The 25,193-nt window shown below is 43.0% G+C and overlaps 1 protein-coding gene and 1 non-coding gene across 3 annotated transcripts; both read right to left on the bottom strand.

The window, feature by feature from the left end:
• Positions 1-7,468: 7,468 nt before the first annotated feature.
• Positions 7,469-25,142, bottom strand: PPP1R8 (protein phosphatase 1 regulatory subunit 8). Of its 2 annotated transcripts, XM_059896183.1 has the most exons (7): positions 25,038-25,142; positions 23,077-23,137; positions 18,318-18,471; positions 16,512-16,732; positions 14,779-14,923; positions 10,414-10,478; positions 7,469-8,928 (listed from the first exon to the last, which is right to left on the bottom strand). In XM_059896183.1, exons 1-7 carry the CDS (start codon positions 25,091-25,093, stop codon positions 8,575-8,577), a joined length of 1,056 nt encoding a protein of 351 aa, XP_059752166.1. In that variant the 5' UTR covers positions 25,094-25,142; the 3' UTR covers positions 7,469-8,574. The 2 variants fall into 2 exon arrangements, with proteins under 2 accessions (XP_059752166.1, XP_059752176.1); XM_059896193.1 differs by lacking the exons at positions 18,318-18,471; positions 23,077-23,137; positions 25,038-25,142 and adding an exon at positions 17,266-17,537.
• Positions 21,348-21,513, bottom strand: LOC132354944 (small Cajal body-specific RNA 1). Its single transcript, XR_009499474.1, has one exon. It is a non-coding gene; the product is annotated as a small Cajal body-specific RNA 1 (non-coding RNA).
• Positions 25,143-25,193: the final 51 nt, after the last annotated feature.

Genomic DNA, 25,193 nt, shown 5'->3' with positions numbered 1-25,193 from the left:
TCCTTTTAATGTGTTGTTGGATTCTGTTTGCCAGTATTTTGTTGAGAATTTTTGCCTCTATATTCATCAGTGATATTGGTCTGTAATTTTCTTTTTTTGTAGTATCTTTGTCTGGTTTTGATAACAGGGTGATGGTAGTCTCATAGAATGAGTTTGGTAGTGTTCCTTCCTCTGCAAATTTTTGGTAGAGTTTGAGAAGGATGGGTGTTAGCTCATCTCTAAATGTTTGATAGAATTCACCTGTGAAGTCATCTGGTCCTGGACTTTTGTTTGTTGGAAGATTTTTAATCACAGTTTCAATTTCATTACTTGTGATTGGTCTGTTCATATTTTCTATTTCTTCCTGGTTCAGTCTTGGAAGGTTATACCTTTCTAAGAATTTGTCCATTTCTTCCAGGTTGTCCATTTTATTGGCATAGAGTTGCTTGTAGCAGTCTCTTAGGATGCTTTGTATTTCTGCAGTGTCTGTTGTAACTTCTCCTTTTTCATTTCTAATTTTATTGATTTGAGTCCTCTCCCTCTTTTTCTTGATGAGTCTGCCTAATGGTTTATCAATTTTCTGTATCTTCTCAAAGAACCAGCTCTGAGTTTTATTGATCTTTGCTATTGTTTTCTTCATTTCTATTTCATTTATTTCTGCTCTGATCTTTATGATTTCTTTCCTTCTGCTTTGGGTTTTGTTTGTTCTTCTTTCTCTAGTTCCTTTAGGTGTAAGGTTAGATTGTCTACTTGAGATTTTTCTTGTTTCTTGAGGTAGGCTTGTATAGCTATAAACTTCCCTCCTAGAACTGCTTTTGCTGCATCCCATAGGTTTTGGATCATCGTGTTTTCATTGTCATTTGTCTCCAGGTATTTTTTGATTTCCTCTTTGAATTCTTCAGTGATCTCTTGGTTATTTAGTAGCATATTGTTTAGCCTCCATGTGTTTGTATTTTTTACTGTTTTTTTCCTGTAATTGATATCTAATCTCATAGCGTTGTGGTCAGAAAAGATACTTGGTATGATTTCAATTTTCTTAAATTTACCAAGGCTTGATTTGTGACCCAAGATATGATCTATCCTGGAGAATGTTCCATGAGCACTTGAGAAGAAAGTGTATTCTGTTGTTTTTGGATGGAATGCCCTATAAATATCAATTAAGTCCATCTTGTTTAATGTGTCATTTAAAGCTTGTGTTTCCTTATTTATTTTCATTTTGGATGATCTGTCCATTGGTGAAAGTGGGGTGTTAAAGTCCCTTGCTATGATTGTGTTACTGTCGATTTCCCCTTTTATGGCTGTTAGCATTTGCCTTATGTATTGAGGTGCTCCTATATTGGGTGCATAAATATTTACAATTGTTATATCTTCTTCTTGGATTGATCTTTTGATCATTATGTAGTGTCCTTCTTCGTCTCTTGTAATAGTCTTTAAAGTCTATTTTGTCTGATATGAGAATTGCTACTCCAGCTTTCTTTTTTTTATAAATTTATTTATTTATTTAATTTTTGGCTGTGTTGGGTCTTCATTGCTGCATGTGGGCTTCCTCAAGGTGTGGCGAGAGGGGGGCTACTCTTCATTGTGGTGTGTGGGATTCTAATTGTGGTGGCTCCTCTTGTTGTGGCGCACAGGCTCTAGGAGCACAGGTTTCAGTAGTTTCAGCACGCAGGCTCAGTAGTTGTGGCTCGCGGGCTCTAGAGTGCAGGCTCAGTAGTTGTGGTGCACAGGCTTAGTTGCTCGGCGGCATGTGGGATCTTCCCGGACCAGGGCTCAAACCCATGTCCCCTGCATTGGCAGGCAGATTCTTAACCACTGTGCCACCAAGGAAGTCCCTCCAGCTTTCTTTTGATTTCCATTTGCATGGAATATTTTTTCCATCCCCTTACTTTCGTGACTGGGGATCTTAATGAACTTTAGCTAGAAGGAGGGAAGACCAGACCAAGGCTACCACTGTTATTAGCAAAAAGCAAGTCTCCCATATTTGCTGGCTTAGGGGGATTGCCATAACAAATTACTACAAACTTGGTGGCTTATAACAACAGAAATTTATTCTCTCACAATTCTGGAGGCTGGAAGTTGGATATCAAGGTGTTGGCAGGGTTGGTTCCTTTTGGAGGCTCTGAGGGAGCATCTGTTCCATGCCTCTCTCCTGGCTTCTGGTGGCTGCTGGCAGCCCTTGGCATTCCTGAGCTTATAGACATGTTATTCCAGTCTCTGCCACCTTCTTCACGAGCTTCCCCTCTGTGTCTCTGTGTCTTCCCCTTTTCTGTCTCTTACAAGGACATTCATCATTGGATCTAGGGCCCACTCTTATCTAGGATGATCGCATCTCAAGATGCTTACCTTAAATACACCTGCAAAGACCCTTATTCCAAATAAGGTCACATTCTGAGGTTCCGGGTGGACATATCTTTTGGGGCCACAAGTCAACCCAGTACAGGGATGGCTGGTCCTTTTTGTGGTTTGGATGTAATGTCCTGAAAATATCAATTAAGTCTAACTGTTCTATTGTATCATTTAGGATCGCTGTTGCCTTGTTGATTTTCTGTCTAGAAGATCTGTTCATTGATGTAAGTGGGGTGTTAAAGTCTCCTACTATTATTGAATTCCCATCAATTTCTACCTTTATGTCTGTTAGTATTTGTTTTATGCACTTGGGTGCTTCTAAATTACTTCATATATGTTGACGAGTATACAATCCTCTTCTTGTATTGATCCTTTTATCATTATATAGTGTCCTTCTTTATGGACTTTGCTTTAAAGTCTATTTTGTCTGATATGAGTATTGCAACTCCTGATTTCTTTTCATTTCCATTTGCATGAAATATCTTTTTCCATTGCCTCACTTTCAATCTATGTGTGTCCTTTGCCCTAAGGTGGGTTTCTTGTAGGAAGCGTATCGTAGGCTCTTGTTTTTTCATCCCGTCTGCCACTCTATGTCTTTTGATTGGAGCATTCAGTCCATTGACATTTAAGGTAATTATTCCTTTCTGTGGTTTGGACAATGTTCACGTTTTTGTCTGTGTTCAGACATCATTACAGAGTGGTCCTGTTTGTCTTGACCCATCGTGGTCACAGAGTGGCCTTGTCTGACACTGATGTTCTGTGAAACTGTATATGTTCAGCAGGAGAGCACCAAGGCCCAGCTGTGTGAGCCAGGCCAGCCTCTGGAGGTCAGGGCCTGCCTTCCTCTTGTTCAACTTGAAGGCAGTGAGGGAGGCAGCTATCTGGGAGAAGAGTTCCAGCCACAGGGGCAGGGTGGGAGTGTGCCTTGAGGGCTGAAGGGCCAGCCAGACCCCGTGGTGGCTGCAGCAGAATGAGCAAGGGGGAGAGAGGTAGGAGGACAGAGAGGCAATGGGAGGGGGTGCAGAGCAGTGAAAAGACTGGTTCTCAGGCCGGAGGAAATGAGGGGCCTCTGGAGCGTTCTGAGCAGAGCAGTGAACACGACTGACTGGAGTCATCAGCAGGCACAGTTTTGATGGAGTGTTAGGACAAAAACATGACTGAAGTCGATTCACAAGCGAGTGGAGGAGAGCGAAGACACAGATGAGACAATTCTTTCCGGAAGTTGTAGTGCAACGTGGAACAGAGAAACAGGAGGAAGCTGTGGTACCTGGTGAGAAAGTGGAATAAAGAGGTTTTGGTTTTGTTTCCCTTTGAGAGCAGTGACAATGAATAGAACACTGCTGAGGAAGGTCTGGAGGAGAGACTGTCTTGATGGTGTCAGTTGGAGAGGGCATAACCGCAGAAAAACAGGCTCCAGGCCCAAGTGGTGGCCTGGCTGTGGAGGAAGACCTGGTAACGTGGTGGTAATGGCGGGGATGGAGGGGAGGCCGAGGCAGGCAGGCTGGGGGACTTGGTCATCGGAGGTTCTCTCCTGAGAGACTCTCTCCACATCTCACCTGCACTTCCTGTCAGTAACCTTGTCCCCAGGCCATGAGTGCAATAGTGTCTGGAGGGGGCTTCAGTCACCCAGCCTGGCCCAGGTATGGAGACAGCACTTGAAGCTCCACAGACCCCAAAAGGGACCAGAGATGGAGACAGAAGGGATAGGAAACTGAGAAAGAAAAAAATCAGAAGGGGACCAAAATCCAGAGTCTCTCACAGGCCTCAGCCACAGGCAGGGGCAGCAACCTGAGTCAGGAGCTCCCCTGTGTTTTTCGTCGTCCTAAACAGCAGGTCCAGGTTCAAACTGCTGGTTTATCACTTGCCTGCTGCGCACTCTGTGAGCCTCAAGTTCTCCAGATACAAAGTGGGACTCAACCAACCTCCTCTCGGGGCTGTTGGGAGAATTTAGGGAGGTAAAACACGTAAAGTGTCATCAGGGTACCTGACAAGGAGCCAGATGCTTTCCCTTCCTCCTATCATCTGCCACCCACAACCCTGGGTCTTCACACTGGTTCCTACGGCAGCGGCAAGGATGGGAGCAGGGCCCCGCCTGCTGGCTGACTCTGGAACTGCACCTCTACCCCAGTTCAGCGGTAGAAGCCTCCACATACAATTCCTCCAGCAATTTCATTCCATGGCTACAGATACTACCCAAATTCGGTAGGTGAGCACTCCAGCCTTCTTACCACCCCCAACATCATCGCCAGGGCCTTTAATCCACCCTAACCCCCTTTACTCCTGCAGCTGCCCCTGCTTGGAGTGCCCCCACATCCGCCATTTGGAAACATCAAAGGTCTGCAGCTTTCCATGACCCTCTCCTCTTAGCGCCCCTCCCTCTCACAGATATAACTACTAAGGAACTTTCTTTTCCGTATTCTCTCAACATCTGGACTTACCTCTAGGTTTGTTAAACTGTGTGAGAGAGTACACTAGAACACCTGTCTCCCCTGTTCGAGACTCACCTGAGGTCAGGGACTGCCTCATTCATCTGCTGCCAGAGGGACTTTCTAACATCTGAATCCGATCAGTCACTGCCCTGCCTGAAATCTCCCCGAGGATGTCTCCCCACTCTGGGTGAGGAGGGTGCGTGTCTGTGTGAGGTATGTGTCTCTGGATTTTCCAATATTTCTGTATAAGAATGTCTTTATATATATATATATATATTTTTTTTTTAAGTAAAGGAAACAAATCCTTCATTGGCTCCCTGGTAGCTTCAAATTCCCCAGCAGAGCTCACCGTGTGGGACCTGGACTCTGCCTTTCTGATTCCTCCCTCCTGCCACCCCCCAGCCATCCCCTCGTCCTCCTTCCATGCCTCTCTTGCACTGGTTCTTCTGCCTGGAGAACCGTGGCCCACACTCCTTCACGCAGCAAATCCCTCCTTGATCTTCAATGCTCAGCTCAAACATCATCTCCCTAGAAGCCTCCCTGACACCCCGGGTTTCACTCATCTCTACTCACACATGTTCAATCCATGTTAGTTGAAAGAAGTCAGTCCCCGCTGCCATGGTTTGCTTGCAAGCAAAATGAGGGATCCAGGCAGGATCTTACAAACCCTTCTGGACTCTCAAATTCTGAGTTGATAATGATGAGCATATTTTAGGCAAGCAGTCACCAAACAGCTGATCTTGAGCTGTGATCACCTATTGCTTTCTGTCAATAGGTCCTTCTCCATGGGGTTCATCACCCTCTCCCACCCTGGGGAGGGGAAGTCATCCCCTCCCTCCTTAGCAGGTGGCCTATTAGGGGCATAGGACTCTGGGGAAACCAACAGCTGCTTCTCATCCCTGCATCCCTCAGCAGCACTGTGCTCACCTGAGCGATAGAGACCATTTGCTGATCCTGGTGGTGAACAGGAGGGGCTTACCTGCCCACGGTCATCGTCTTGAGCTGCATTAGGGGCGAGAGGCAGCTGAGCCCCTTCCTGCAGTGTTCATCTTTGGGGGGCACTAAAACATGATTCGAATAAATCAGAAATCTGGTGCCAGGGAAGCCAGGTTTCCATACACACATGCCTCCGTATGCTGTGTAACCACCAAATTCAGCCAGTCCTGCTTCCACTAAAGGCAAATGGACCTTTGAAGAGAAAGACAGAGCTTTGTAGGCTTGGATATTCTCTGTTGAGCCTTCTTTGAGACACCAATTCGTTTTACTCTGCAACTCAAATTCTGAAACCGAATAATGCATGACATTATCTCTCACCAGGAAGGATTTATTTTATTATCTAAACTAGACCTAAATCCCTTATTATACTTTCTAGTAAGTTGTCCAGTTTGGAAAAGAAACTTTTTTTTCCCTTTTAAAAAACATTTATTTATTTATTTATTTATTGATCTTTGGCTGCGTTGGGTCTTCGTTGCTTTGTGCGGGCTTTCTCTAGTTGTGGTGCGTGGGCTTCTCATTGTGGTGGCTTCTCTTGTTGAGGAGCACAGGCTCTAGGCGCGCGGGCTTCAGTAGTTCTGACACGCAGGCTCAGTAGTTGTGGCGCACGGGCTTAGTTGCTCCGCGGCATGTGGGATCTTCCCGGACCAGGGCTCGAACCCGTGTTCCCTGCATTGGCAGGCAGATTCTTAACCACGGTGCCACCAGGGAAGTTCCAGAAATACTTTTTTTAAACTTCAGAACAAACACCTAGCTCCAGTCTACGGAGCACAATGACGAGCCACCTAAGACCGGCACATCCTTCCCCTTAACTCATCCCGGAGGTCGTGTAAACCTGTGCTCAGGCTCTGGATTCAGGCTACAGTTTCAATCCTGACTTTACTACATGAAATCATAAGTAAGTTTACTTTAGCTCTGAGCCTGTTTTCTCATCTGTAAAATGGGGATAAAAACAGTATTCCTCTTAGGGCTATGAAAATTAAATGACATGCTTGTAGATGGCTGGCACAGTAGGCAGGTGCTCAATGAGTGACAGTTAACCAGCACTAACAGTAACCTTCGCTGTGATGAGAGGAAGGTACCCTCATAAAGACGAGGACACTCACTGTTATGGAAGCCAGTGGAGAAGTTAACTTGTCTGTGATTTTACAGATCTCTGTTCTTTAACAGGCTGCTCCTGCCGTGAGTCCACACTCTCAATCTAAGGGATTTGGAACCTAGTTGGCATTTTCACCACAAAGCCACATATGTAAGTCTCACCACACACAAATGCACTTCCTGCACATGAGGTTCTAGTATGCAAGACACACCTATCCAATCCAAACTCGGGCTGAAATCCCTTCTAAACGTACTCATCTTTAGCTTCCTTTCACTCCTGTGCCTCCTGAGCTATAGCGCAAATGCATGCAGCTGTAACCAGAGGGCAATGGTTACACCCAGGACAAGGGCCCCAAAGCCCAGTCTCCCTCGTCAGACCTGCGGCCCCGCCTCCTGATGAAGGGCAGCAAGCACTTCTTAACCCACTTTGCTCGCTGAGGCTTCAGTCTGGGGACTGGAATCTCTAATTAGAATTTCCACGTTCATCAGGGGGCATCTTTATTTGTAGTAATAAAATGGGGACAGAGCATCACCTCCCAAGCCTGACAGCTGTACCTTTGACAAATATTCCCTAATGGCACTAGAAATAGGTGATAGCGACTGAATCACAGACTGCACCCGAATGACAAAAGTTACGTTTAATTTACAATGTAATAAAGGTTACAGGTAAAAAGCTACACATAAAGCGTGAAAAGGCCTATTACACAAATGTACAAATCTCTGTACAAAGCTCACATCAATGTGTCCTACCTTCGTCTCCTATGTTTGTTAGCCAGGTCTAGTCTTGGAGCTCTGGACAACGAGAGCTCTCGGTCGAGGGGGGAAAGAGCCTCCAAATCAACATCTGAAAATGTCCTCTTCGAGATATCCGTTACTTCAAAGTAAAATCTTTTCCTTTTTAATTGAAATTGCTCTAACTGGTCATATCCTTTTTATTGCCTTCATAACACACTTGAAAAGGAAAGAAATGCCTTAGAGAGTAGAGGACAGTACTCTGGAATCGAATGAGAAACCTCAGCAAGTAGAGTACTCAGGTTTGACAAGAAAAACAAGTAAAGTTCAAACAATACTGTAAGTTTAAAACTATCAACCTGTGTCTATGGCACTGGTCACAGATGAAGAAAAATCAAAATGTTCTCATTCTAACAGAAAGGACAAAAGAGAAAAGCCTAACTACTGGACCTCAAAACCACTGACCCAGGAAAACTTCTGAGTTGTTTTAAACCTTAGCTTAACCGAAGCATTCTAAACCCTCTTGTTAACCTGGAATCCGTGGCAACCCTTCTGCTACCTGGGACTTGCAGGATAGTAAATATAAATCAGGCTGTTGAACCCACAAGGCTGGCAATGCTACTGTCACCTCCACAGCTCTACATTCAACCTGAAGGCCTGGAGTCTCTCCCTGGGGTAAATGATTTTTTAAAAAATGATCCTAGAAAGAGGGAGAAAAGAAAAAAGGAAATAATGGAAAGCGTGGAAATGAGCCAGGGCAGTCTATTTAAAAGGATGTATGAAACATTTCTCTGCAATGAAAGTGTTCTGAAGACAGGTCTTTCTGGGATACTTCAACCCCACCCCCAGTTTTAATATTACATGGTTAGGACCCCAGGAGACATTCTGAAAGACGATACTGCACACATGGAAAGTTTTTCTCCCTAGTTCATTAGCTCCCCCATCACCCTTCCACCCCGTTCCCACCCAATCCCACCCTCCTCCATTACCAAAAATATCAAATCAGTAAGGAAGGTGTGGGCTTCTTGCCCGGCCAAGCCTCTTTTGCGTATTTTTTCTTCTTGGGTTCGTTGACAGCTTCAGGGTTATAGACGGCAGGGTTTGGTGCAGGGTTCATGGTCACTGCTGACGGCACGACGGGAGTCAAGTCCACGTCAGGAGCGAGGTTCGGGTATGGCATGGGCAAGCCACCGATGAGTGCTGTCCCGTGGATGCCATGCGGCTGGGAGCCGGCTTCACTGTGTGTGGGGGGCAGGCCCCCATAGAGTCCTCCACTGAATGCAAAGTTCTGCATGCGCCTGTTCCCTGATTCCTCCAGGCCCAGGGAGCCAGGGCCCTCCACCCGCTTCTTCTGTGGTTTATAGAGAAGACAAGAAGTGAGACACAAGAGTGCTGTTAGCCTGTTCTATTGCAGTCCTCAAAAAACTGGGGAAGGCCCCTAAACCTCTAACTTGTTTTGTTTCCTAAACAACCCATCTCACTGTCCTGAAATCTCAGGGTCTGGAGAGACCTTACAGTGGTCATCTAACATCATGGCTCTCAAACACTGCCCCACATAAAGTGGTCACCATCCTACGTCAAACTGAGAAAAATGAGGCTAGTGTGTGAACTTTTCATAAAGTAAGACTTATCCAGTTTAAGTGACCATTCTTTACCCTAAGGTCATACTCCTCCCTCTTTTTTTTAATGTTAAAATGCCCTTTCAGGAATCAGAGGTGATAACTGATGGTAGTAAGTATTTCAATTTTTCTTTTTGGGGGGGAAAACAAAAAGTTAGTATCTTCCTGTTGGACACCTAATTTTTAAACATTAATCTGAGAGCAGAACAAATCTGTAGTGACTGAAAGCAGCTTACTGGTTGCCTGGGAGTGGGAGGAAACTGACAGCAAAGGGACAGGGGAACTTTCTGGGGTGATGGAAACCTGTATTTTGATTATGGTGGTGGTTACCCAGGTGTATATATCTGTCAAAATTCAAATTATACTTTAAAGACAACAGAAAATTCCAAAGGATGAAGAAAAAAGAGAAAAGTGCCCAAGGGGAAATGTGACACAAATACTATGGAGTTGTATGGAAAAATTCCATCTTATACTTTTTCACACTGGACTAAAGTTCAATGAAAGATCCTCCCTCACCCCTCTATTCCTTTTGCATGAACTTGACACATTTTATCAATCTATTCTAATATATGCTAAAGATTTTTTTAAAAATAGAACTCGCTATAGCATCTCTGACCAGCATCTTCCAATCACATTTTGAATACCTCTACTAATAGGGATCTACTTCCAGGGGCCATTTGTTCCCTTTTGGCGCCCTAGCTGGCAGGTGGTTCTCCACATGTTGAGCAATCAGAACATCTCTGTAACTTCCACCTCTTGGTTCTTCAACAGAGCTGATCTTTAAACCTAATCCAATGTGGGCTGGCTTTCCTATCTGTGCCATCCCCATTCACAAAATAAAGATGTGGTAAAGGCCAGAGGTGCCATGCAGAAATGCAACAATGTCTCTTCTTTGCCTAATAGCTTACTTTGAGTCAAGAAGGGAAGGTTAAAGAAAGGTGGGTCTCTCTGCACCCTGCTGGGAGGTAAATTTACAGACCCACATCACACCATAATTTACATGCAGGATCAAGCTAGTTGGTCACCTGCAGCCTCTCTATGGCACTCCAGGATCCCTACACACAGATGGGTAAATGGATTTCCACAGTATGAAAAATGGGAAAGGAGCAAAGAATGTTTTAAAATTAAGCACACACTTAACACTTACCTACATATAAGAGTGGGTTTCTAAACCAGACTATATGACATTTCAAATACTGTCACAACATGCTTCCTACCTTGACTGGGACCACTGCAGTCTGCACCATGTTCCGGAAGCGACCAACTGAGGGATCCACATCCTCTGCAAAAAGACACGAGGGCAGGGTTAGTTCAGTAATCAACTGGGAGGATTAAGGTTACAGGGCTCAATGCGAACAAAGCAATCACAATAATTCATATTAAAACAGTAAAATACAGCTAACACTTCAAGTGTTTACTGGGTACTGTGTTAAATCCTCACAACAACCTTATGAGGTAAGTACCACTACAATAAACATTTAATAGATGAGAAAACAAACTCAGGCTTGGAGGAGGAAAGTGACCGGCCCAGTCACCTTGCTGGAGAGGAGCCAGGATATAAATCTAAGCAGCCAGAAACAGGCCTGTGCTCTGGACCATGTGCTACGCTGGCTTCCCCAGGTTCTTTCCCATTCCACATACCTCCCTCTTTTGAGGGAAGACATCAATAATCTCATGTTAGTGATAAAAAGAGGTCACACACCACATACCTTGCTAACACCCACTCATTAGCAAATAACAGAATTAGGATTCAGACCCAAGGCTTCTAGCTTAACTTCGCCTTTCAACCTGAACAACTGTATATAGGCATACCTTGTTTTATTGAGTTTCACTTTACTGTGCTTTGCAGATGTTGTTTTTTAAAATAAAAACAACAACAAATTGAAGGTTGGTGGCAACCGTGCATTGTCAGATGATGGTTAGCATTTTTTAGCAATAAAGTATTTTGTAATTAAGGCATTGTAAAGAAACAAGTACATTGCTTTTGTAGACATAATGCTACTGCACACTTAACAGTTTACAATATAACGTAAATGTAACTTTTATATGCACTGGCAAATCAAACAAATATGTGTGACTAGCTTTGATATTCACTTTACTGAAGTGGTCTGGAACCAAACCCACAATTCCACCAAGTTACGCCTGTACAATTAAGACTCACTAAAGGATCTGAAGCCCCTGTCCAGGCAGGGTGGGAGAGCGGCTCCCTTTTCACAGCTTATACACACACTATTGTACCCTACGAAGCTTCTAGCTTCATTCATTCACTGTGCCAGAAGAATGCACTAAGACCAAGTAAGGGACATGCTTAAGTCAGTCAGTCTCTCATTTACTGGACATCAGGCATGGAAATAAAGAGCAAGACACCGTCCTGCCTGTAAGGAGTTCACAGTTGTAAAGCCAGATAGGCTAGAATACAATGGAGGTGCTTGAAGAGTGGTGCAAAAATAGTTTTCTTGGAGCACAGAGGGGAGAATTGGGCTGGATCACCTAGAATGAACAGTTTTCTCACTGAAGACTGAGTGTGGGGAAACAGGCAAGCATAGACTTATTATCATTGCTAGAGAAAACTACTCCAGGGCCCTTTTATCTTAATGTAGTGGTAGGAAAGGAGTTGTTTCCCTAATAGATGTTGTACACCTTATTTTAATGCGTTGAGGGCACTTGCTATTTAAAGAAACACTCCCGTGAGTCCCTCTGGAATACAAAGATTCCTTATTTAATTTGAATAAGTAGTCCCCGGTTTATTTGTTTTAAGTCTGGCTTTTCACATATTAGGATGCCTCTAAGGAATATACCCTGGAATTATTTTCACAAACAATCGATGTTCAATGAATGAATAGCTTCTATATGGAAGAAGAAAGAGGAAAAGATATCCAGGTTCATCAGGAAGGAGAGGTCTCTAAAAAAGGCACCCTTATTTTCTCTCTCATTACCATAACAGCCCTGCTCCAATCATCCCTTCAGGAAAGCTAAATCAAGTGCAAGAGCAACTGGAGCCCAAGAGGCGTGGCTAACGGGGTATGTGGCCCACAGACACAAGAGGCCTGCGGAAGTAGGGGCTAAGCCATCTGGGGGACCCTGTCCTGTGCTGGCTGAATGGTGCTCAGGCCTCTCACCCTCTCCTCGTTCTCTAGCCATTCGACTCCTAGAGAGGGGGTCTGCCCATTGCAGGAAATCTCTGCTCCTGGAAGATCTACCGAGAAGTTTCTTGCTAAGTCTACTTCTAGTATAGCAAAGTCTGCATAGGTAAAGGCAAAAGGGGTGGCAGATGATGAAGAGGACAAGGGCTACTGAGTGCCAAGCACAGATATGAGGTATTTTCACATATATTAATCATTTAATCTCCCCACCAATCCTGAGGCCAGTAGTCATGTCACTGGCCAGGGTCACAGAGCTACTAAGCAGAGAGGTGGATTTCATACCTAGGCCCTCTGATCAGAGCCCACGCTCTTAAACACTATGCCATACTCTGCCTGAACGTACTGCCTTAATAAAGCTGCAGGACAATAATTTTCTTTTTTTCCCTTTTTCTCTTTTTTGGGCATGCCGAACGGCATGTGAGATCTTCGTTCCCCAACCAGGGAGTGCGGAGTTTTAACCACTGAATTGCCAGGAAGTCCCACAATAATTTTCAAGGAGAAAAACAGAACATATCAGACCCCGAGTCCTGAAAGAGACTTAAATTATCTAGTTCAGTGATTCCCAAACTGTTGGCTGTTCATCAGTACAAACAGGAGCTTATTAAAACTACAAATGTCTAGGTCCAACCCCTAGAAACTCTTATCTGGCACTCAGAAATAAACTTCCCAGGTTAGTCATCCAGCTCCTGCCCAAACATTTCCCTTGGGCCTTCACTACTTTGAGAAGTAATTCATTCCACTTCACACATCATCAGAAAGTGAACAAAAGTCACTAGAATGAATGCCCCAATCTCTTTCACAGGAATTCTTTTAATTCTTCTTCTAAATATAAGAAGGATTTGTTGTTGCTTTTTATGCTGAGCCAAATACTTGCTACTCACAGGCTCTGGTTTCACCTACTCCTTCCTCCCGAAGGTCAGCCCTGCAAACATCCACCTCAGGGTGCCTCCCTCCAATCTACTCTCCTTCATGCACAGTTCCCAGCATTTAGGGACCACTTTCCATAGCTGGGAGTCTCCTCCTCCCCTCAAGACTACATAACACATTTAGTACTTAAGGCCATGCTTGCATTTAGTAACACATTTGGGTGAGTTCTGCTCAGAACACAGGCCACCGGGTTACTGTCCCCCATTATTCTATTAATCCAATCTTAAACTGTACTTGATTAGTTTCCACATCCCCCTGATGACTCAGACTGCATTTTTAACTAACTAAAATCCTTATACCTTTTTTTTTTCCATGAGCTGTCACTGGAGCAGATTTTCCCCATTTAAATAATTGACATTCTGAAACTAAATGCAGGACTTGAAAGTTATTCTCACTGCATTTCAATTTGGGATATAAAAGCAACTTGTTAGTCTGGGATCCTTGTTTACATCCATGAAGGTTTATTTTCAAACAAGATTTTTGGAATCCCAATTCCATCTTCACTGTATAAACTGCACCTCCCAGCTCCATGCCATCCACCTCCCAGAGTACTTGAGATATAACATGAGCCCAATAAATGAATGTTGAATGATGGAACAAATGGGTAAACTCAATGGCATTCCCAGAAACTGATGCTCTCATCTTGCTGACGTTTCCATACAAACTATCTATAAATTACGACCTTACAGAGGCAAGTCTTCAATGCGATTAATAGTGGCAGAAAGTTCTCCAATCTTAGAGTTACCAATCATACATGGAACCCCATGACAATAGTGTCTGCTCTGACCTATACTTAAACTCCACTATACCTGGATCAGCAAAGGAGAATTACAGCCTTCCTCCGTCTACTTCTTTCACATTGCAACTGGATAATGCTTGAGTTTCAGGGCACTCCATCAATGTACAGGTATATCTTGTTTTACTGCACTTCACAGATACTGAGTTTTTTATAAATTGAAAGTTTGTGGAAACCCTGCATCAAGCAGGTCTATCAGTGCCATTTTCCCAACAGCATTCACTCACTTCTTGTCTCTGTGTTACATTTCGGTAATTCTCACAATATTTAAAACTTTTCCATTATTATTATAGTTGTAATAGTGCTCTGTGATCAGCAATCTTTGTTGTTACTATTGCAAAAAGATTACAACTCACTGAAGGCTCAGACTAGCATGGCTAGCATCTTTTAGCAATAAAGTATTTTTTAATTAAGGTACGTACATTGTCTTTTTTAGACATATGCTATTGCACACTTAACAGACTGAAGCAGTGTAAACGTAACTTTTACACGTACTGGGAAACTAAAAAATTCGTGTGACTTGCTTTATTGCAATGCCTGAACTGAACCCACAATATCTCCAAGGTATGCCTGTTCTGTACAAAAATATCTCCCCTCAACATAGCACCTGTTATCCTAAACCTTGTAGAGAAACATTACAACTGACCTACAGGTTGTGTACACTACTCTCTGACATCACAGCTTTTTCATCAGAAAAAACCAGGAAGATACCTCACCTGGGTTGATGATCTCATCATCCTCACTAAAGGTCACCCGTGAGTTCTTCCTCTTCCTCTTTGGTCTCTGAATGTCCAGATTCCCCTCCTCAATGGTGAGAGTGGAAATCCGCTTGTTGTGGGCAGTGTTGAACTCCGTCAGGTTCTGGGACAGGGTTCACACAGGAAAGACAGGAATAAGTACACAAGGAATTTGCAGGAGAATATTACCAAATAAAGGGCAGGAAGGTATTAGGAGCTAACCTTGACCTCTCCACACAGATGAAATTCTTTTCTGCATTCAGAAAAGATTCATTACCATCCATAGACAGCTAATACCAGCAAGCCTCAATTTGACAGAATGTGGAACATCTTCATTGACTAGTGGGGCAGTGATATTCAAAAGGGAGTGAAGGACCTTGAGCTGAAGACAGGTCATCTGTGCAAAAACCCTTGAGTTGAGGTTTTGGGTTTTTTTGAAGAAAGTTTATCATGTTTTCATGCTGAGAATTAAAGGAATACAACTGGGAAGATATCCAAGGATTGTCTTTAAGTAACAGAAACGAGAAAGGACAATTGACAGCTTCTTTCCCAGTAGCTCTCTCCTTTAAAACTTGTTAAGGACATTACCAGTGCACTGAATATCTGGCATTAATATTTTGTCACTCCCCATCCCTTCATCTGGCCCCATTTCTACTCATAACTATCTATCCATCTCAGTGATTAACTTGGCCTCATCACTGCTGCCTGCCTCTTCCCAATCACCTGGACTTATTCCAATCTGTACTGCAGTTTGAGACATCCCAAATGTCTTGAGAACAAGGACCCAGAGATGACATAACATACTGAACTAAAAGACAGGAAGGCATGGAAGCAGCCTGGAAGAGAATGGGCAGGAGTGACTGCCAACCAGGTCCCTGGCTATGAGGCTACTTCTTTAGAACAAAATAACTTCTGAGTTGTAAGACTACTACTGTGCTTTTCTTCCTAAGGGCTGGGAAACTGTCTCGGTATACAAGAATAGTAAATGCATGTGGGTGGTTAAGGACAGGCTGGCGTTTGATCTACCTGGATAGACCGGTCACACCAATGCAGTGATAGACATGTGAAGACAAACGCTACATCACAAACTACTGGGGTCAGCTCTAGAAAAGAAAACCTTAGCACATTATAATTAAATCTTGTAAAATTCATGGCCTTCAGGGCAGCCAGGCCCAGAGCAGAAGTAATCAAGTTCTACTCAGAAGATTCTTGGGCTGACTGGACAATATCAAAAAGAGCTACATAAATGAATGAAAGCTTCAATCTCTGTAAGCTAGTGTTGTTCAAACAAACTTTCTGGATGATAGAAATGTTTTCTATCAGTGCTATTCAATATGGTTAGTCACTAGCCACATGTGATTACTGAGTACTTGGAATGTGGTTAGTGGCTACTGCACTGGACAGTGCAGCTCTAGAGAAACGTAACTCCCAGCCTTGGCTTCTAACATCCACTGAAGGTGCACAAGACAACCATAAGGCTCTACTGGCAGGAGATCCAGTCTCCTAGTTAGCCCTGGTTATACATAACCAAACCCACACAATGCAGCTCTCCAAGGGCCACACCACACTGCCAAAGTGGCAAAGGCTTATCACTGGGCTCAAGAAAACCTCCAGTTGCTAAGTCACTGGCATTTCAAACTACACAGAACAGCTACATACTGCAAAAGCCAGAGTCCCAAAAGACATAACAATGACATAGACAATGGAATTACATCAAGCTCTGTTTCCTCCTCTGGAAGCCCCAGTAAGCCCTTGAGTTCATCATCCTCTCCACCCATCTTCTCATCTCCTTTCACAGCCGATGGCAATGTCTGAGGCTTCTCACGCAGAGTGTATGCCCTTGTGGATGCACCAAATGAGACCGTGGAATCGATGGGAATTTGCTGAGGCTTGTGAGGCTCCAACCGAATGTGACCCAAGAAAGTGCCGTGTGCTGGGAATAACCAAATCAGAAATGTAAGAGAGGAAAACAAACAAACAAACAAACCTGAGTTGTAGAAGGAAGAGTAGCTCCTGCCAGCACATCAGTTTTGTTGTTTAAATTTTATTTATTTATTTATTTATTTATTTATTTATTTATTTATCCATGGCTGCATTGGGTCCTCGTTTCTGTGCGAGGGCCCTCCCCAGTTGCGGCAAGTGGGGGCCACTCTTCATCGCGGTGCGCGGGCCTCTCACTATCGCGGCCTCTCCCGCTGCGGAGCACAGGCTCCAGATGCGCAGGCTCAGCAATTGTGGCCCACAGGCCCAGTCGCTCCGCGGCATGTGGGATCCTCCCAGACCAGGGCCCGAACCCGTGTCCCCTGCATTGGCAGGCAGACCCTCAACCACTGCGCCACCAGGGAAGCCCAGTTTTGCTTTTTAAAATGGAAATGGCACTGGGTCCACTTTGCATCCCTTGTCATGGGTCACAATGAAAAGGAAACTCCTTCACTGAATCTTGAATCTCTTCAGTGGATTTCTTACACTTGCTCTCTGCTGCCAGACAGGCTTGGCTCCATTCTGGGTCCAGCAGGAATGGCTCCAACCCAGCAATAGGCATGCCCCCTAAGGTAGAAGACAGGAATTGCTATGGTCTGACCTCTCCAGCCCCAAGTCTAAGGAACATAGAAATTGCTGGACTGGTGGCAGTTATGCTTGGGGTTTCCCCAGGATAAGAAATGAGGTTGGCTGAAACAGGTGCAATATCAATGGCAAGGCAAGCCAAAATCCTACTGGAGAGTCTGGATATTTTTCCATGTCTGCATTCTGTATATTATGAAATGGAGAGAAAAGATGAGATAAATTTGCAAGTAAGTACTTATGAGACAAGGCTCTCCAAAACCATTATATAAGCATACTGGGGTGATGTGTGCGTGTGTATGGGGAGCGGGGAAAGGAGTAAAACACGGTCAACCCAGGAAGCAGATCCTTTACATTTCAAGCTGTAATTATACATAGGCAAAAATGAACAAATTTCAAGGCCCCATGCAGCCAATTCTCAACTGCATTTCTGGGATTATCTTTGACAAACTTGAAAATCTTATTAGTTGGAGTGTGCTCATAGAATTAAAATTGATATTATTAATAGTCACAGCAAAATGTAGCTGGGATAAAGAGCCCATTATAAAAAATTAACTTTTGGTCAAAACAAGTTTTTGTTTTCTTTTTAATGTCCTACTGTACTACAACTCTACTACATTAATGGAGCTAATCACAGCTTCTGCTTAAATTGGACCACAATCTATCATGGGCCTATAAACACATTCCCTAGTTCCTGGGTGCTTTTTTCTGTTCTCTGTATATACCTATTGCTCTCTCCAGGAAAGTGCTCCCCAAAACCCTCTTCTCTCTCCAGTCATCAATTATTTCAGTAAAATAGGAAATATCACAGGAATGGAGAACGACTACTTTAAAAACCAAACATAAACTTCCTTGATGAGCAACAAAACACGATTTCAAAACTGAAGAACCCAAAGAGCATTTTCACACTGCCCAAAAGACAATGTGTGAAATAGGATGGGATATGAGTTACTTACTACTGTTGAGATCTATTAGGAAAACTCTCTTCAGATGCTTGTGGTAGACCAAGGCAGCGTGGACCCGAGAGCAAGACTGGTGGTCAATGGTAAAGTCACACAAATCAGGGTTTCTCCCAAATAAGTAATACTTCTTCTCATCAATAATCAGTTTCTAAATAAATTAAATTAAATATTACTTAAAGCTTGTTTCAACAGGGTTTAGCAAAAATTCTTCCAATAAACTAAGTAGAGCATCTTAAGATAAAATTCCTTGTCAAAGGAAATATATATATTTATATTTACTATTATTTTCAAGATAAAGAGCTCAGAATAATTTACTAACATTGGGGGATGGATGGCAATTAATCTCCCCAAATGTAGTGGTCAAATGTTTAGTGTTGATATGAAAAGAACTTTCCTAATCCTATTAGATGTAAATGGCATGCAAGAGTGGTTGTCTTCTGTCCATTGGAAATTTAAGATTTCACTGAATCTTAATTTTAGGTCAAGCAGGAAACACAAAGTATGCCTATAAAGTAATAAGACCGCTTTTCAGAAAAATATATATTCAAATGAAGATTATCAATTGGTTCACAAAGGAAGGGGATATAGACACCTATCTATATTCTAATCATGCTGCCAGAGACCCAGAGTATTTCTGGAACCCTCTTGAGAAACTAGAATTACATTAGACATCATTGTATGAGCCTCTAAATCTAACTTTATTGTCCCATTTCATTTTGGCCACAAAAAAGCATTACTCAAAGTTAACTCTAAATGAGTATTTGCTGTGTCCAAATATGGAACAACCTCACAGGGCAAAGATTTTCCAGGTTTGGGGGAAGGGGATGTAGCGATTAAACATTTACTGAAGGACTATTATTGCCAGGCATTTTTAAGTATTATGTCATCTAATCCTCAAAACAACTCTGTGAACCAAGTATCACCTTTATTGTTAAACATAAGAAAATAGATTCAGAGAGATGAAGCCACGCATCCAAGGCAGTCCAGCTGGTTAAGTAGCAGATCTGGGGTTTAAACTCAGATGTGAAATGACCTGCAATGATAACATTCTAAACAACAGTGCCATGGGTCTGAAACAATTCTGAGAAGAGCTCCAAAATGTTTCTAGCCACTGCTGTGGTACTGGAAAAAACGAAACTGTATAAGGTCCCAATATAATAGCAGAAAAGAGGATTTCGCAGACCAGCAATCTATTATTTTAAAAATTGTAGGGGCTGACATAGTATTGTTAACTTTTCTTTTGCCATATGAGAACAATTTTTTTAATTGTCACCAATCAATATTATAATCATTTTATGAAAGATAGGTCATTTTAACAAATAAGTAAGAAGAAGGATAAAGGACCACTCTTTGAGCTGAATATATGAAAAACTCACTACACTGTCTTTATTTTTCTTTTAATCCTAGATCAGTAAAGCCTTTGCCACAGACTGGTTGTAGACTGGGCCATCATAGATAAAGGACTCTAGATAAATTTTCGCTAACACTGCTTTCAGTTCTTAAAGTCTACAATATGAGTACTTTGAAGAATAACCCTCATTCATATACATTATGTTGTTCCTTTAAGTTTTGGGGGTTTTTTTTGGCCGTGCCACGCGGCTCGCGGGGATTTTAGTTCCCCCACCAAGGACTGAACCAGTGCCCTCGGCAGTGAAAGTGCCGAGTCCTAACCACTGGACCGCCAGGGAATTCCCTGTTTTTCCTTTAAACACAAGGTCTCACTAAGCTCTAGTTCACATTTCACACTATGCTCCTTCTAAAATCCCTGAGAGAAGACAGCACAAAGTTGAATAGGGAAGTATAGTCAAATTAGGATGTACCAGGCTAGGAATCAAGAGGCTTATATTTCATTCCTGGCTATGTCATTGAATCCACAGTGGGCTACAATTCTCCCCTATGCTTCAGTGTTCTTACAAAACCAGAAATACACCTCACGTACTGATAACAGTTAACAACTGCTAAGTAGTTATGTGCCTATGCACTATGAGTTTTATGCTATGTCATTTCATCCTCACGACCACTCTGTGAAGTAGGCAGGCACTATTATTCCTATTTTTATAGATAGGAAAAGTTGAGGCACAAAGAAATTAAATAATATATGCAAGTTCACATAGCTAGATATTTATAAACTGGATTAGAAATTCAGGTTTGTCTGACTTCAGAGTCTAAGCTTTTTAAACCCCTACATTATATATTTTCTTCACTCTTCCTGCATCAAAAAAGCCACCATATGGCAAAAAACATTTTAAGGAGTGAACAAGTACTATGGGTCACACTCTTAATTGTTTTTTAAACAATCACTTACCCAGTTCCTTTCCAGCTTAGCCTTTAAGGCTCAAAATAGGTATGGGGGTCACCTCTGGGAAACCCTGTCCAGCAGTGCCCACCTGCTGCTGGCAGAGCTTGTCCCAGGCCCCTAGTGCTAGGGAGCACCAAGATTCAACAACAGTCTGACAGCTCAGTCACACAAGTATCCCCATGTCTGCTCAGACCCAAGTATTAAGACTTGGGTTAAAAATAAGACATTGCTTCAGAATTGAGAGAACCCTGAAATTTCAGCATCTTATTCTCTCTAGGTAATATCTATGCAGGTTGAATCTCACTGCATTTCTCATTCATATTTATATGCACATAGATTATGTCCTCATAAGGTTAAATTTGCTAACCACAGTGTTCATAGGCTAGACTTAAAGAAACAGTACAGAAGATCACCAGCACTTGGGTTCTAATATAAAATTGACCACATTTCTATGATTCTAAGCTGCCAGTACCAGCGATTTAGGTGTTTAGAGGGGAAAAAAAAGAAAGGGCCTCCAAATTAAATATATACATTCACTATTAAAGGCATCTCGATTATAGAAATGTGAAAATGTAGGGAAAAAAATAGTATGCCTCAGAAGCAAGAAAATGTGTGAATTCTTGGACAATATGCTTCTTCTGTCCAAGTGAATGAAATAATGCATTGGTCTTTCAATAGCCACTAAGCCACAATTTCTTAACTAGCTATGGCTAGTACCATTATCCAGTTGTGCCTCTGAGTTATAACTCAGAGTGTATCTTTACACACTGGGCTTAAAAGACTCATGGCTTTTGTTTTAATATTGCACTTCTTAAACCCAGCTATCACAACACATCACAAGCCTCTGACACAAGGCTAGGACACAGATAGCTCAGTTAGTATCAAGTGCTGCCTAAGTCCTTAAAAAATAAGCACATCTCGGGTCTATTCCTCTCAGAAACAATACAGTGATGTCTAAGGATTGTAACATGACAGTTTTGTGGCAACTCAGCACACCTAAGAGCACTGAAAGAGAACATTATCACTTAATGGAAACCAGTAATTAGAAGGATGTTTGACAAGTCAGAGTGCTTTGAAAATATAAATTATTTCGCAGAGGAATATGACATTATCATTAAAGCTAGCCCTCCTTGTCTGTTTCTTCCTGTAGTAAACTAAAGATTTACTAAATTCTGGTTTAAAAAAAAAAAGACTCCTATATATCTATTTAGCAATAATATTTTATATGTGTGGAACAGTCTACAGTGTAACAAAACAAAACAAAAAACATTTTAGCTAACTTATTCCCTTGAATAACCTGGGTACTCTGTAACCTTTAAGATAGAAGAACACATGACAAAGGGGCTCTAAGTGACTGGCTCAGGGCTTGATGAATTAATAAGAGAATTCATCACAACTCATGCCTTAATACTTTGCAAAATACGTGGGTATCTCTACAACATCCTGAAAGTGAAAAGAGTGTATTTATAGAACATCCTGCAGGAGACCTCAAAGATAGCTTTTCATTATGGAGTGCAATGTTTTTACTATATATAACAAAGAAAAATAACTGCACTCAATAATAGGGCCTTGAACTTAAATTCTATCTGAGCAAGCAAACATAAAATTGGTTGAAGACACAGAGACTCACAACTCCACAGTCAGAGTGGGCTTAATCTCCATCTCTTGGTAAATAAATGGTAACATAAGGATTAAAAAAAAGTACACAACCTAACAGCTAATCAAAATTCATGTTCTCTTGAAGTTCTATGTGGTTTTCATTTTAGAGACTTATAGAAAAGCTGGAATTCTGCTCAACTTGTCCTTTATAGTACTTATTTCAATTATAATCATGCAAATTTTTGTGTGATTCTATTGTTCCCATCAGATGATTTCTTTGAGGACAGGAACCACGTTTGTTCTGTTCACTGCTATAGTCCTATGCCGAGCACAGTGACTGGCACATAATAAGTACTCAGTAAATGTTTTGAATGAATGAATGAATTTTGTCACCATTTCCATTCTCTTCTTTGAGCAAGTATCTTAGTTTACTATCTTCTTTGAAGAGCTTTGGCTTGAATCTCATAAAAGCAACTTAAAAGTTAAATTCAATCTACATCATTCACTTTCTTCTTCAATTACTACAGATCTTGCACCTTCCATACAACTCCACATACTCAGAGAGAAGGAATTCACCAAGTTATAGGGCATCCAGTTTGATTGAGGCCTACAAGCCCATGATCTATTAAAACCCTTCATTTGGAAGGTGAGAGGAGTCACAAAAAACTGAGTGTCTGTGGAGATACATGGTTTTAATGTGTTATATCACCATGTGCTTTTAATAGAAAAAAAAATCAGGATGAACGAAAGTAGCATTTCTGGAAAACAAAGCACAGGAGAGGAGGTGGAAAAGTGAGTCACTGGCAAAAATCTTTAGTGTGGTGGGAAAAAAAGGGAAGACATGTATTTCCATACCTCAATTAGCTTGTCTCCTTTGACTACATCCAGATGTAAACCAGGAGGGGGTTTACCTGCCCTGAAAAATACGTGTGAAAAAACATTTTCAGGATGAGTTTGTAAATGCCATTTACAGTCATTATCCCATTCAACACTGTAGCTCTCTTACTAGCCTATAATTAGTTCACGTTCAAGCAGAAATGCCATCTACTTCACTGTTATTATAGCTCCTTTCTACATTTGACACTTACTTCCCCAGTGATTCAATTGCTCTGAAACATATTTTAGTGGATCTGTATTTAGAGCAGCACCAAAGAAACCCATATTTTAACACTGGATTATCCACCTTGGAGAAAAAGCGCACAAAGAGCGCAAGTAGTATAGCTGGGGTTGTCTGGTCACTTGGAGTCTGAATCTAAGATTTTCCACTACCATTAATACCATATAAAGGCAGAATAAATCAGTTGGTGTCTGGGGCTGATCAAGACTAGACTTATCACAGAATAAACAGAGGGTACTGTCCCGAGCTCTGAGTCCAAATCAGAGAAGTGTAATTCGGGAGCTAGGTCAATCCAAAACTATGCCCATGAAACCAGGTACCAATAAATACAAGACGTATTTGTTAACCTTGAACAGGTCATTCTACAATGGCATGGTTAAGGGAACTTTTCTCTACACTCCTGTAACCACACCATCCAAGGGAGATACATATATGTCAAAGCACCTAACACAGTGCCTGGTGCCTAACAGACGCTGAGGAAATGGCAGGTGATCTTATACAGTCTCTTCTAACTATAAGTTTACTGTCCTGGCCCAACTTCTGAAATCAATGCAGCAAGGAACCAAAATGGACACAGAATTTGCAGACTGAAGCAACTGGGTGTTACAAAAGTACAGAGGGACCCAGAAAATAGCCACACATTCACTTGCTTCCTGTGTTTGCTCCTTCGAAGTTTGAAGGATGAACAATCTTGCCAGAGTCCCTACATGTGCACACACAAAAATGCATCTGTTTACATCTAACTTAAGATGCAACACAGTCATCTCACAATCCTGACCCAACTCCTCTATGGAGGTTGCTAGTAAGACAAGTGCATTGGACAAAAGCCCATTTTGTCTGGAAAACAGGGAAAGCCAAGTTACGTCCAAAACATGCTTTCTGAACTCCTACTATGTGCCAGGCTCAGGCCTAGGAACTCTAGGAACTGGGAATATAAAGATGCGTTAGGCAGCCCTTGCCCTTGAGGATCTCTATCTAACGGGGGCCAGAGAGAAACACAAACAATACGCCGTGATGAGCAGAAATAGCCCCAACTCGGATGGGTCTCCTTGCAAGGCAATTCATATGTATTCATCGTGTACTCTACTCAAAGACTAAAATTATTCCATTTTCCCCAAGAACTTGCGAAAGGAGGAAAGGGGTTCATCCTAACAAGCAAGGATGCCCTCTGGTGCCCGGCTTCGCGCTGGTCGCTGAGGCAAGCGCGGGGGTAGGTCAGGGCCGTTCCTGCCCTCAGGGAGCTCCCAGTCTGCCAGGGACAGGCAAGTGCCGCACCCAGGCTGCAGCAACAACCGCGGGATGCGGGGCTCTGAGGGGGGCGCCGGGGCCGGGAAGCTAGCTCGTGCGCGCTCGGGACAGAGAGCAGGGGGGCAGATACGATGCTCCACAAGAGCACCAGACAGTCAGGAGTTGGGGTAAGTTCGGGGTCAAGGCCCCGAAGCGCCCCGGCAACCAGCTGATTGCCCGAGGGGCTGCCTAAGCGAGCGCCTCAGAGCCCCCAACTCTGGGTTTTCTCAGTTCCTGGGCCCGGGCTCCGGGTTCCCGGTTCCTCCACACGCCGCCCGGCCCGACAGACAGCTTTCCCTCAGTCAGTCCCAGGGTCTTTGGGCCGCTCGGCTCGCTGCGAGAAATGAGCCGCCCGGCCAGCCCTGGCCAGCGTAGGCCAGGCCACTCCAGCGCTGGTCGCCCCGCCACTCACCAGGTCGGGCAGTCAAACAGCGGGAGGCTAGAGCCGGAGTTCGCGGCTGCCGCCATCTTGCTTCTCCCCCTCCCATTTGGCGGGCCTGAAGCACGCCGGGAAACTGGAAGACCCAGCGGAGAGAGGCGGCTTCCCAGCAGCCTGTGCGTATGCGCG

Source organism: Balaenoptera ricei, chromosome 1, assembly GCF_028023285.1.
Source record: "Balaenoptera ricei isolate mBalRic1 chromosome 1, mBalRic1.hap2, whole genome shotgun sequence".
Classification (NCBI taxonomy): domain Eukaryota; kingdom Metazoa; phylum Chordata; class Mammalia; order Artiodactyla; family Balaenopteridae; genus Balaenoptera; species Balaenoptera ricei.
This window is presented reverse-complemented; position numbering and strand designations above follow the sequence as displayed.